At 36.7% G+C, this 14037-nt stretch overlaps 1 protein-coding gene across 1 annotated transcript in view; it reads right to left on the reverse strand.

Annotated features, from left to right (window-relative positions):
* The window catches only part of ANAPC10 (anaphase promoting complex subunit 10), a 32001-nt gene extending 23872 nt beyond the window's left edge, over positions 1-8129 (reverse strand). Inside the window, exons 1-3 of the mRNA XM_010013192.1 lie at positions 8015-8129; positions 6486-6576; positions 5621-5741 (exon numbers count right to left, since the gene is read on the reverse strand). Of these exons, the coding sequence (XP_010011494.1) occupies positions 5621-5741; positions 6486-6576; positions 8015-8129 (327 nt within the window). The remainder of the gene's footprint in view (positions 1-5620; positions 5742-6485; positions 6577-8014) is intronic.
* Positions 8130-14037: the final 5908 nt, after the last annotated feature.

The raw sequence follows: 14037 nt of genomic DNA on the forward strand, positions 1-14037 counted from the left end.
CTATTACCACTGCAGCGTATGAAAAGCAGGAAAAATGCAATCCTGTCCATAGTTTCCAGTTTGAAGTATATATTAATTGATTTCCATAACCATAGGAACAATGAGCAGGTGATATCATCTACAAAGATTATGACATTAGCAGGGAACACTGATGCTATGTCATCATTAGCCTTTCTTTTGTAAAGAGGAGTTCATATGAACATCCCCCAAAAATATCCTCTCTGCTGGAAGGTGGAAATATGAAGTAACAACTGTATCAAACTGAAATAACCCTGATTCCTAAACTTGACTCCTATCCTTCTCATCAACCACAAGACTTAAAAACTAATACCAATGGGTCATTCTACTCCCCTGCTTTGGAGATTTCCAGTACTGGTCAGTTTTAGATGCAAGGAACAGGTACTGACTGCATTCATACCCAGCTCGCATAACAGAAAGACAACAATTAAAATGAACAAGCTGATGTGATGACCTCATCCATGGGGCATCCTAGTGACAGATAAGAAAGACCACAGTTTGAAATTCTATAAAACTAAAGCATACTCAGTCTTTTCTTAGCATTGAGTGTAGTTTCCAGAAAGCAGACTGAATATTTTTAATTAACATCCTGAACCAGAGGAATAATAAAGGGTCAGAAATGCATCTTTTCTTACATTGAAAAAGGAACAGAGGGGAATAGTTTCTAATCAAATTACCTGAAACGTAGTCAGGAATCTAAATAAAGCAGTAGTAACTTGGTATTCCAACTTCAGAGGAAAGCAGTTCAAAATGCACTTCAGAAATGTTTGATCAGAGACTCAGCAGCAGTGCATTTTCTTGATTCATTAGTTTGCAACAGTCCTATGACAAGTTAGCATCTCCTTGTTCATCAGTAAGTTTACTGCACATACAGAAACCAGGTTGAGATTGCTAGCTGTTGAATTTCAGAAAACGTCTTGAGAAGTCCAGACTCTTCACTATAACCACTGGACACTGTAGGCATGAAGAGATTACAGTAGGGTCAGAATTCCTTAACTACCTCTTCAAAAAGCTCCCCAGTGTGGCCTTTCCTCTGTCTGGTAACTCCCTGCTCTAATGCAGAATCTTCTCCAAGAGTGAGGAAGCGGCTCTGTCCGTGGTGCTTGGTCACAACACCACACCACCAGGGACGCTGCTAGCTTGCAACAGCTCTGGAGCACCTGGCTGCAAAACACCAAGACCAAAAGGGCTAGGAAACAAACTGAAAACCAAATAGAGACCAATTCAACAGAAAACAAAAAGCTGAAACCAAGGACTTTCACTGTTGCCAGCAAAGACATATTAAGATAACAGGGCTTTCACCTGAGTCTTCAAAGTCACCTTCAGTATGTGTGTGTATATATATATATATATATAAAACCAAGTCTTGTTGGAAAGGTTAAGTAGGCTTTTGTTCCAGAAGGAAAGAGTACAGCCAGTGAGTTAAAGCAGGCCTCTTCCAAAGCAATGTTTAATACTTGGTATCACGCTTAGAGTGTGCTACACAGGACCTCCAGTGACAGAGAATCTTTTTCCTACAAAGGCTATCAATCACTGCCTGCCCAGTGACAGAGCACTGCATAAATGTAAAGGTTGTGAGCCAGAGTTTACCCTATTCTAGCAGCCCTGCTTCAGACTGAACGGCTTCCGAAAGAAGCAAACACCTTGCTTACCTAGGTTACACAAAGCCATAATGCCATCCATTTGCAGATTTGCCCTATTGCATATAGAAAGCACATTCGCAGACAGTGGCCTCCTGTCTCCCCCTTCAATGGGGCAATTCTGATAATTTCCTTTTAGGCCTGAACATTAATACATCTTATCTGCCATGTGAATTATTATTACCTTTAAACAATTTGAAAAGCAAATTACACATAGTAATGCCATGCACTACGAATGATTTTGGAACGATCACAAAACTTGCAGTTTCCCTGAACTACGCTAACAACTAAACACATGTACTACTCCAAAAATCACAGGAAAGTCCAAGATGTGATGGAAGAACTAACGCCTACTGGAATAGGAAGGAAATTATACCTGTCTAGTTGCATTTCATTTAGTTACAGCCAGGACATGCACACCACATTCTGTTGCTGAGTCCTCTACAGGCACAGTAGAGTAGAAGAATTTCTTTCAGAGGTTCTGCCTCTAAAAGCAAGTTTAATTTTGTGATTAAACACCAGTGGCTTCTCTTATTTGAACTCAAGTGAGAAGCGAGTAACTATTTTCAGAAAGCCTGACCCAAACCTTCCCAAAGTGTCTTTTATACCCAAAGACATAGAACTGGCTAATGCAAGAGTTTACAGATGTCTTCCTTTGCTGCATAAAGGCCCTATGTTACAGGCTGACAGCAGAACGCACTGAAACTACTAGGCAACTATTACTTGAAATCCTACCTGCACTCCGCATCACTTTCTTTTTAGGTCACAACACAATCTTTTTATGCAAAGATTAACTGCTGATGACCTAAATGTCTTGGAGAGGTATAAAGGCAACAAGCAGGTGAGCATTATTTGAAAAGAGCAGAGATATCTTGCAGCCAACATTTTGTTCACATACTTTTCTCGTATCACGAGAAAGTGCAATAACTGGATGCTGTTCCAAAAATGCCTATGTAGACTATCTTGTTCATGGAGGCTGTTTACACCATTATGTGAGAGAACTCAGACTGGAAATTAGAAAACATTTGCTCTCCAAGCTTGACAGCTGTGATAAAAAGGCACTAAGTCAAAGGAGAACGCTTATTGCACATATTTTAACTATAGTTCTTCCACATGAGGAAGGGAATAATACTACCAGATTATGATGGTTGTTCTCACCCGTAGGCGAGGATGGAGTACAAACGACTTGTTTCTCAAACGGGACTAAACTTCTATTCAGAAAGTAATTCCATCTTAAGTTCCAAAAAGGACATGCCTACACACTAGACCACAAACTAAAGCTAATCTTATATTAGTGATGAAATCTGGCCTAATAGTACATTGCATTGTTTTGATAATTAGACCATCAGGAAGAAAACATATGGAAGCATCACAGGACTTTCATTAGACACTATGAACTGGACAAACATCCATGGAAAATTATAAAATGATTTAGCTGGATTTTCCCATCAGTTAATCAGTCCTGAAGCCAATGGAATCATTGTATAATTAAGCAGATTTCTCTAAAGAGCTCGTAACTGTTCACACTGCTTTAATAACCTGCCTCTGTGTCAGAGAAGCTGAAGACAAGAGAAAGTTTCAGGACTTCAGAAAAATTGTAGAAACATATTCTGAGTTTCAAGCAGCTTAGGAAATGTGAAAATTGCTAGCAATATTTAACATCACAGTGGCAACAAAGTCACAAGTATTCATCACTTCAAAGTATTAAAAGTCATTACTAAGCAGCTTGACCATATTTTCATCTTAGTTTTGAAGTAAAAAAGCATATGACCATGTGGTATGCATAAGAATTACTGCTCTCATGCAAATATTACAGTCATTTATATACTATAAATGATAGTAGTAAGATTTTTCATTTAGAAGTGCCTTTTTAACTAAGTACATTATGTAAAGAATCCCGTGTTTTTCAGGAAAAAAAGCTGAAGAAATATTGCCTGCGAAACTGCAGAATACCAATACGCTTATTACACATTTTATTGTTTCTACAATCTTTAATAACGCATATACCCTGACAAGTGGAAGTTTACCACTGTATAAGAAACTTAAGTTGTTGCAGTAGTTATACATACTAAACATCATTATTATAAACGTACTAATTATTATAAAAGTATAAATCTGGAAGACTACTGGAAGAGTAACCTACAAGCACACATCAAACTGATAATTAAGGACAACAATGACATCTAGTGGACACTCGGAAAACAGACCCGTAGCCCAGCACAAGGATCCAGCTGCTGTTACTGTTACATGATGTGCAGCTCCCACATTGCTACAATACAATTAAGATGATGGAAAAAAACCCAGGGCTTGGTGCTGATGGAAGTCAAAGTAATGTGATTATTCATTTCTTTCAAGAGCACATTAAGTTAAAAAAAAAAAACCAAAACAAAACAAACCCTTCCATTTAAGATTTAGGATAAAAGTATAGGTCAAAACTTGAGAGAACATCAGAAATCATTGAAAGGATATAAATAGATACATAGTGCCAATATAAGAGACATGTAGATGCTTACTACACTTCCTATTTATTCCCACTGCATTTACGACCTTCTACGTGTAAGTTGCTCTTGTTAGGACTTCAAACACTGAAAACCAACGTGAAAACAATACAAATCCCAAGAGTAAAAATTCAACCCATTATTTAGCACCACCCTTGTCATTCCAATCCTTCCATTATAATAATGCCTTCCATATAAGAGAGGTAAATTAAACTTTCCCAATAGATCAGCCAGTAGCTGCTGCACTCCAGTGAAGAAGAATTTGAAACATGAGGCTACTATAACCGAAAATAAGCAAAGAAGATACCTGGGTATCTTCATGGGTAACCTGAGTAGTTTACAAGGTAGACTTCTACAAGCCCATGGATTATTTCAAATCTGTTTTTACTATTTACCAAAAGGCTAGCAAAACTAAGCAGTTAAATTCAAATCTCATCTCAATTGTTCCATCAAAGAAACTTTTCCTGACTATAAGTGTCACCATGAAAAAAATACTGGGTCTGCCTATTACACTTTCCTAAATAGGCTAGTAAAACACTACACGTCCCTTTCAAAGTTATATATATATCAAATATCATATCTACATAAATGGAAATTACATCATATTGTTAAAAACAAAGACATTGCATTCCTTTCCAAAACTTCTATGTCTCCATGACTGTTCAGTATAAAAAAAACGGCACTGCAAAAGATTAGAAACTATACTCAAAAGTAAAACAGCATTTATGAACACTTTTAATTGTAGTTTTCATTAGACTTCCATTTTAAATTGGCATCTTGCTTGTTCTGTATATGATTATGGAAAGTTAGTTTGGCAGTTCCACTAGTTCTCACTATCAGTAGTGGCTAGAGTCAGTTATTAGCAAATATGTAACAGATGCTCACATGAAGATGCTCAAACCACCAGAATACGAAGAAACATTTGCATAACTGATGATCAGGCCTTGTGTCCCAGTTTCTTTTTTGCCATACAAATGCACCAGACACAGCCATAACTAAAGCCTGTAGGTTTAAATTCTGATTCATAGTAAGACTCATAGTAAGTTAGCTGAGCAACCTATTCGTAGCTTGAATTCACGTCTTTTTTCAGTCTAAAAAGGCAATTATTTAAACCTAAGCCTCCCTTCTGATGTATGTAATGCATAGAGTTTGCAGATACCAAAAGCGAGATCAAAGTTTAATCAATTCTAAACAGCCCTGTTCTGGAAAGTCCCACTCTTTATTCCATTACAGGATCTACATATCAAGCCTGTTATAACCATGCTGGTAACAGAGCCTGATAAAAAACAGAAACAGTCCAGTAAATTTGTAAAGTAAAAACTAAAAGCAAACATCAAAACGCACCCAGTCACTTTCCCCCTACAAGCACAATGCTGTGTTTCACCTCCAAAAATAATTTTACTACATCAGATGTCCTAATATGAGGATTATTTTAAGACAGAAAGCAAAGCATCATTGACCTACCCGGATTTCCTGTAGATTATGAAAATTATTTCCTACTCTGACAGATATTTTGCTTGGAGTGTAACTTTCATCAGATTTGTAGTCTGCATAAATACATAATGTCTTCACTGTTGTTTTTCTTCTGCAGGAAGCAACAAAAGCTATGTAAGCATCCTTAAGAAAAATATTCAAGATGAGTTTGTTGCTAGTTTGTAATAACTAGGGACTTACATGTTCTAAAACTTAATGCAAGCGTGCCTAGTGATTTATAAGAACCCTGCCCTTAAAGCAACTAGGTGTTTATCCACATTGTTGTGCACGTGAGCGGATTCTCTCTCTTCTCCTTTGCCTTCAGAAGTGTCAGTATACCAAGAAATAAAACAAAAGGCCAAGATGTCAAATAAGCCCTTGTATGCCACAATGCATATGTTTAGCTTATCAAATATGGACTCTATTACTATACTAAAGAGTTCTGCAGTGAGCAAATAAAAAGGTGACAAATATCTAACATCATCTTATGAAGAACGGGATAGGAAAACAATCAGTTCTTAAGTCATATCAGACTATTTAAAACCAGTAATCTACCCTTCAAACTACACTCAAAGACAGAAAGCCAGGACAAAAGTGTCACCCTAGATAAGTAAATGAGAAACCATTACAAATGACATACTATTAAACATCCCTTTTTGTTGCTTATTTAGGCATTTAGTAACCATAATGTCTGACAATCTCATTTTTATAAATTCTATCCAACTGGCTTCTTTAGCAGTTGAGTAACAAGATTAACCCAGGAGTCCTTGCATGTCCAGAATTCCTATCTTGGTGAACAGTAATCAATACAGAATTATACAAAACACCCTAACCCATATAGAGTAATTTTCAGTACCTAAATTGGATGTTCACCAAATGAGGCTGTGATCCATCTGACTGCCAGTAAGTTTCTAGATTATCATCTCGTAACTGATCCACTCCAAATCCTAAGAAAAAGAAAATGTGATAGTCTCCAATATCCCATTTCCATGATGCAGACGTCACAGACATAACTTTTATTCAGCTCTTACAAACTAAAGTATGTATCCCAAGTTGTAACACGTACGGAAATATTTCTAGACACACAAATCGAGCCTATACTTTTGTGACACAAAACAAACAGGGGAATCTATCAATCAAAGCTTAGTACTTGAGTGTCTTTACATTTTTATCTCTTGTTGTAGTCTGTGGAGTTTGAAACCATCCAACACATCCTGGAATTTCAAATGGTTAAGTAGCAGTTCATACTAATTGCAAGAACAATACTTAATGGTTAGGATTTTCCACCTATTCTATAATCTAACTGCTGAACTAAAGGAGAATCATAGCAGAGACCATTTATCTGTTATAAAATTTTGGCCAAATATAACATTTTCTTTTGAAGTAGTCTTCTGAAATATTTTGACTTTTTCAAGTTAGTAGCTAGAACAAGCAATAGATGCCTAAAACAGTATTCCTGAAAGTGAATGCCATCACATTTAAAGGAACAATTCTAAATCTGTATTTTTCCATTCCCTCATTATGTCCTTTTACTAATCACATGTTTATTGATTGCCCACACTAGCTGCAGTTTTAATTCAGCAGTTGAAGTTTAATCTGCAATAAAATAAATATTTTCACTCTGAAAATAAGCCATAAACAAACCATATAATGTTCTTCTCCTAGTAAGATACCAGCATATCAGACCAGACATTCAGCCTGAGCACAATATTGTGACACAGAGGTCACCACTGAGTCCAAGCTGCAGCAAGATACCAGATTGGTTCCCAGAGCAGAGACTTCTAAAACAGCAACTCAGCCACCCTGAATGAAAACAACACAGATTTTCAAGTATTTTGAGCAAGTATAATCTATCATTAACTGCACCTCAGGAACATTTACAATAGTTTCATTTCACTTCCAGGATTTTAGGGAGCTACACTATAATGACTGAGTCAACACAAAGTTTGGACAGAACATTTAGGTTGCCCAGCTGCATGGTTTCCTAAGTTAAAAATACAAGATACCCAGGCAAAATGACAACGCAGAAACAATCACACACTGCTGGTTTTCTGCTTACATGGCTTAGTTTGTTCAACGCTGCAAGGAAAAAAAAAAAAAAAAAAAATCCAAAATACACAAAACTATTTAGTATAGAACTGGTTAAAGATCTCTTTAGTTAATATGAGATTTCCTCATCATAGGATTTCTGAGAGAGTTTTAACTTTCATATTGCATCAAATATAGACTAGATCAAAGTTATTTGTAGTGGCTACCCATACAGCTTACACAACAGCAGTTTTACTGCTACACTCTGTATGCATGTCTTCTTATCAAAACATAAACCACTATGTATTCTAAGACAAATGTACATTCAGCTTTTTATGCCATTTGTTGAGATTTTACCTGGCTTACAGGATGAAAGAGACCAAACTGCTTGTGAGCCTATTTCTCTAACAGTACCAGTCCTCTCTAACTGCTTTGGATCAGCACCAGGTGGTGTCTTGTTTGGGGTAGTCATTTCTAGTGGGGAGAGAAAAAAAAAAAAAAAAAAAGAGTTGATACATTTTTAGTTTGACAGGAAAATTAAACAGTTGTTTGTTTACATAGACTCTTCAATTCTTTGGCCTTGCACTTACATAATAGTCTACAGATTATGTAGTTTATACATATACATGGATATATTTTTCCATGTCTGTAGAACCTTTTATTCATAGATTTATAAAAACAATTTTTACTTTATACATAATCTTTAAGTAAGAGGTTCCACATACATGTAAACTGCCTCCTTTAAAATTCACTACCCAACTGAAATTCATAGAACATATATTACTTGTATCACTCTAATTCACACATACAGAGTTAATCAGAGTTTCAGGATTCGGTTTTCAGAAATTAAAAGAGATCCTGTTGATTTCAAGGCCAGCAATACAGCTTCATTTCCATTCCACAAAAAAGTAAGTTTTCTTAATCTGCAAGTTCAGAAGCCTACTCAGAAGGCTAGAGCAAGCCTGCCCTCCTGGAGATCTCCTTAAAAAACAGGAAATGAGAGTTTAAACAAATCTCGTAGGCCTAAATTTGGTATGGATTGATTATTGCCACATTGTCCTGGGCTCAGCTGTAGCAGTCATTTTTCTCCTTCTTAGTAGCTGGTGCAGTGCTGTGTTCATTTCCCTAACTTCACAACTTCATCTGGAATCATTAACCTGAGACTTGCACTGCTCAAGTAATCACATTCAGTTTCAACACCTAGACTACTGCCATATATACAACAACATAATGGTGTTGGGTTTTATATAGTATAGAACACCTTATACCTTCCTAGAAAGTAGCTTAAAATACTTTTTTTTTTTTAAAAAAAAAAAAAGGAATTACATTAAAGCTTAAAATTAAATGTAAAGCACTCAAGAGTCAGGGAAGTAGATGTTATTTTTAATCCTCTGCTTACACGCATGACATCATACTGCAGTCTGCTAATCTCAGCAAAAGTGTTCAGTATCTCGCCTAGATAGGAAATGAGGGGCAGGTATCCACAAGGTCCAAGCCTTGCCCACTACAGAAGTGATACAAGGCAGAGACAAGGTTTTGGATGCAAGAGTAACTATGCAGCTGAAACCTCTTTGTTTTATGCAGGAAATCCGAATTCTGTAGTGTACATCACTGTCCACACCAAACACTTTCTATTGGCTCACCATCCTCTCAGAAGAGTGGGTTAACACTACACAGCTAATCCTACAGCTATCACACATATATTCATATAATTCACATATATACTAATCCTAATGCCCTCCAATTAAAAAAAAAAAAAAAAAAAAAAAGACTCATGTTTAAAAGTCCTTGCCCAAGCAGAAGAGGTTTAAAATAAAATAAAATAAACCCAAAAAAACCTATAAAATAAAGTGAAGAGGCAAACCATTTAGGCATTCCTATAACAAGACACTAGCACATAAATCGTTCCTAGTCACTGTATTTAAATATTGCATTATCTGTTTTAAAACTTTTATCAGGTATTTACAAGAGACTCTTTAAAACATAGCTGTTCTCTTTTCAATTGGCTACACCATAAACCTGTATATCTGTGGAATAGATTATAAACTAGAAAATAAATAGTGTTGTTGCTACTTAATACAACTTTAAATCGATAGCAACTTCAATAAAACACAGTGTCACAAGTATTCTAATCTTTGAAGAATTTAAAAGTGTCTTGCAAAAAAATTCTAAAACTGTTACTTCACAGCTACCTGAAAACCAAACATTTTTCACAGAATCACAGAACTGTGTGGATTGGTGGAAGGGACTTTCAAAAATCATCTAGTCCAAGCCCCATCCCACACCAAAGTTCAAGCTATGCTTGTTAAGCACTCTTGGATTCATGAATTTTAAAGCTCAAATCACTTACTAGTCCAAAGGCTGCGCTATGTTACTTTTGTGACAATAAACCAACTAAGAGAGGTTGAGTTGCAATCATTTTAATTCTCAGATTTATACAGAAACCAATGTTGGTTTTCACCCCTTTCAAAAGATATATAGAAAATTCAACTTCAAGTTAAAGCTAAATTATTCACTTGATACAAAACATCTCTTGAATATCATCACCAGCAAGTCTTCACACTCCTATATTATTTTGACTTCAAGAGAAAAATAACAAAAAACTCCATATCTGAGAGTCACATCTTCATTCCTAGAAATAGCTATTGTCAGATTAATGAAAACCCCAACTTTAAGACATAGGGAGCATACAAACATCCCATCAAAACTCACCAGAATAAGGTAAACCACAGAAGTTACACTATACACAGATTATCTCGGAAAGTTGATTAAACATGCTTTTTCAAAAAATTACTAGAATTTTAAAGTACACAATCTCAAGACAACAACATTGAGGTTTCTTATAAGTTTCAGTACGTGCACAGGGAAGTTCTGGATAACTTAACACTCCCAAGATTTGTATTGCACTGATTCACAAGAGTTTGAGGCATACATTTGGGGGGGGTCTGAAATACATAGCAAGAAACACCATCCACATTTCTTACTGTCTTACTGAGCTTGTTTCCTTCAATCTAGCAGGCAAAGCTACTCAAGATCCAAATTTTAAGCCCAAACCACCCCTGGCAAATAAGACAGCCACAAAGTGTGTGTCAGTGATGTGGTAGACTGAAAATCTTGAATTTAATTTGAACTAATGAGTTGAAGTAATCAAGTCAGTTTTTCACAACAGAACTTCTGTTTAACCAGCTGAGTAACAATACATTCTGGATAGTTTTCTGAAGCTTCCCAATACTCTAAGAAACAGAAAGCTGATAGAATTACTAAGGAAAACCAATACAGTAAGAGGCCAGCTCACTCAAATAACACTTCTGAGCGGTTTACTAGCAGAAGTACAACTACATCATTTTGGACAAGACAAATACTTAACATTAAAAATAACTTAAGTCACCAAATAAAACAAAACCACAAACCAAAACATTTTCTCAGCCCAAGATGATAAAAGAATGAGAATTGTTTTTTTCTAATTTTCTTTTCAAGATGTGTAAAAACAAGTAATCTGTCTAGATGCCCTTCTCCTTGATAAGTGCTGAAAAATGGAAAGACACACTGCATCTATAGAAGCATTGGCTGGAAACATCTTTAAATTTCCAATTCAATTATTCCAAAAGATCATTAATAGGCTACTGTTTCCATATTAACAACATTTAGTATATTGATGCCTTAATGACATGACCAATACACACTTTCGCCACTTTCCACTATATGGCATGCACATCCTCTGGTCAAGACAAAGCAGAAGCCAAGCTTTCCACCCTGCCTTGCACTCTTCATCCCTCAGCATCTTCCTCAGAGAAGTTTGTTCCTTCCAGAGAATATCCCTGTGAAGTAGCAGCCATTAGATGTTTTAACAAACATACAGTTTATAAACAGAGTGAAATGGATTTAAGTGGTTCAATAGTCTACCTTTCACAATCAAAACAGGTTATTCTCAGTATACCAGTGGAAGACACTTGAGGCGCATACCTGAAATCAAATCCTTCACTAAATACACACATGCTCCTCCACAACATACTGCAAAGGAGAACGATACGTCATGATCCCTTCCTAATAAAGCTCCACAAAAATCCCAGTTCAAGGGAACTGCTGCAGATTCCAAAGCAGTTTTCGCCAATTAAAATTTCTAATTCCACCATGTTAGTACACAGAGAACTGTTTAAATGCACACCTGTAAGGACCTTTGAGACTGTCCTCAATAGACACCTGTCCAAGCATTCTACTTCAACAAAAGAAACTGCACAATCTTTGTGGACAGCCAGCTTCAGTGTTTCCTCAATCTAAAAGCCAAATGTTTTGCTTTACCATCCAACCCAAGTAATACCTTCTAAAAAACAAGCATGGTTTCTTCCCTTGCTCTACAGAGAGCTTAAAGGCTATTTAATCACTCGCTTCCAAAGTGTTAATAACTCTTGTGGAGTCTAGAGATCTACATACTGAGGCTAACAAAAATTAGCCATACCATGTTAGCCAAGGCTCAGCAGCACAATCACTTTCCTTGTCTTTATATTTAATATCATTTGCTAACATGCCAAAATAACGTCTGTCTGACTGCAAGGACATCATATTATCAATTAATATTTCACTTACTATACATTACAGTGCTCAAATGCTTTTTTGGGATGCTACTTGCTGTTCAGTACTACCCTTGCCACTAATTATGCCTTTGATTTCTTCCTGTGTTCTCTTCCTCCCCCAGTTCTTGCTAACCAAGTTTAATTACACTGACTTCCGATCTGCTATCAATCTTCACAATCATTTTGAATTCTGACCCTGAGCTGTACAGTGCTCTCAAGCCTTCCAACTTGGCAGCATATCACATCTGTGTTGACCATTACAGAAAAAAAATAAATGAATGCACATCCATAATAGAACTCAACAGGAGGACACTTCCTGGCATCTCTGTTTTAAAAGCAAATTATTTACAAGTCTGCTTCAAAAAACAAGTTTTCAATGAGCTGTACAAGATCTCACAAAAATTGGGTTTAGATCTTGTTTCAGTACCCTGTTTTTAACATGAACCCAGACAATGGCAGAAACCCTGGAAAAATCAAGACAAACCCCTTATATTCCTTCCTCATTAACTGCATTGGCTACCAGGGGAAAAAAAGCTGATCCAGACCATTCTTAAACTAAACTAGTACATCTTCTGTTTGCGCATCAGTTTTAACCGTTTTCTACTTACTGGCAAGTTCTCCTCCCAAATCACCTCTACAGAATCTTTCAGGGGATCAAAGCTCAGCGAGCTTTGCCCCTTTTTTTAAATTATTATTATTATTGCATTCTCATCATATAATTTTATTCAGTTTTAGCAAGTATCTGGCTACAACTTCTCCATCAAACTCGAACACAGGCTGCACTGACTACTCTCCAGCGTTTTTGCAACATCCATGATTTATAAGACTGTTTTTCTTGTTCTTCTTTTGAATGGAAGAGGATTTCATACCTTAGATTCCTCTATGATTTTCATATTTGCACTACTCATTTTGCCTCACAAGCTCTTTCCCCTGCTCTCATTTTCTTTGAATGGACCTTTGTTGGTTTAAGACCTTTAAAGATCTCAAGATATATGCAGAAACTAGTATCTTACTATGCTTCCTATTTTTTTCATTCAGGTGGAAGATTAAACAGTGACATTGGACATGCAAATTCCTACCATTTAGTTAATATTTAATAACGGCAGTAAGCATTCAGCAACAACATATTTCAACAACTAGCTCACCTGTTAATTAGACCTCTCAGATAATTCTCTCAATACAGTTTTAAACACCTATTACTTTTACTCTGCCTTCTGTATATTGCTTTAAGCCTATTAATGGAAAATACTTGTCTTCCATCATCACAAATATATTGAAAAATAAGGTAATTAGAAAAAATCGCATAAGATAATTACATTAGCAATTTTTATACACATATCTCTAATCAAAATGTGGTTTTGTACAAGCTCAGACTTCCAAAGTTACCTAGTAAGGATATAAGTTGCTCTTCGAAGGACACAAGCACTTCTTTGCAAGTGCCTATATCAAGTTTTTAAAAGACAGCGAACAGAGGATGAAATCGGTTTGACAGCTCGAGCTGCTTTCACTCAGCCCTCCATCCACTTCTTTGAATTCCGATTTTAAGCATAATTACACTTACAACGCTGTACTATGGCCCTAAAGAGCACTTAAATACCGGAAATAGCCGAGCAACCCTACTCACGAAACACCTCGGCTGTGTTCAGTCCCCAGATCACGCTCCCCCTGCCAGCTGGGGGCTCCGCTCAAACGCACAACCACTCGCTGAGGGACGAATCCGGCGGCGGCACCGGTTAAGCAGCCCCAACCTCCATACCGGGGCCGGCGGGCGCTCCAGAGGCCGTGCGAGGGCACCGCGGAGCTCCTGCC

Source organism: Nestor notabilis, unplaced genomic scaffold (genome assembly GCF_000696875.1).
Source record: "Nestor notabilis isolate BGI_N333 unplaced genomic scaffold, ASM69687v1 scaffold29504, whole genome shotgun sequence".
NCBI classification, from domain to species: Eukaryota; Metazoa; Chordata; class Aves; order Psittaciformes; family Psittacidae; genus Nestor; species Nestor notabilis.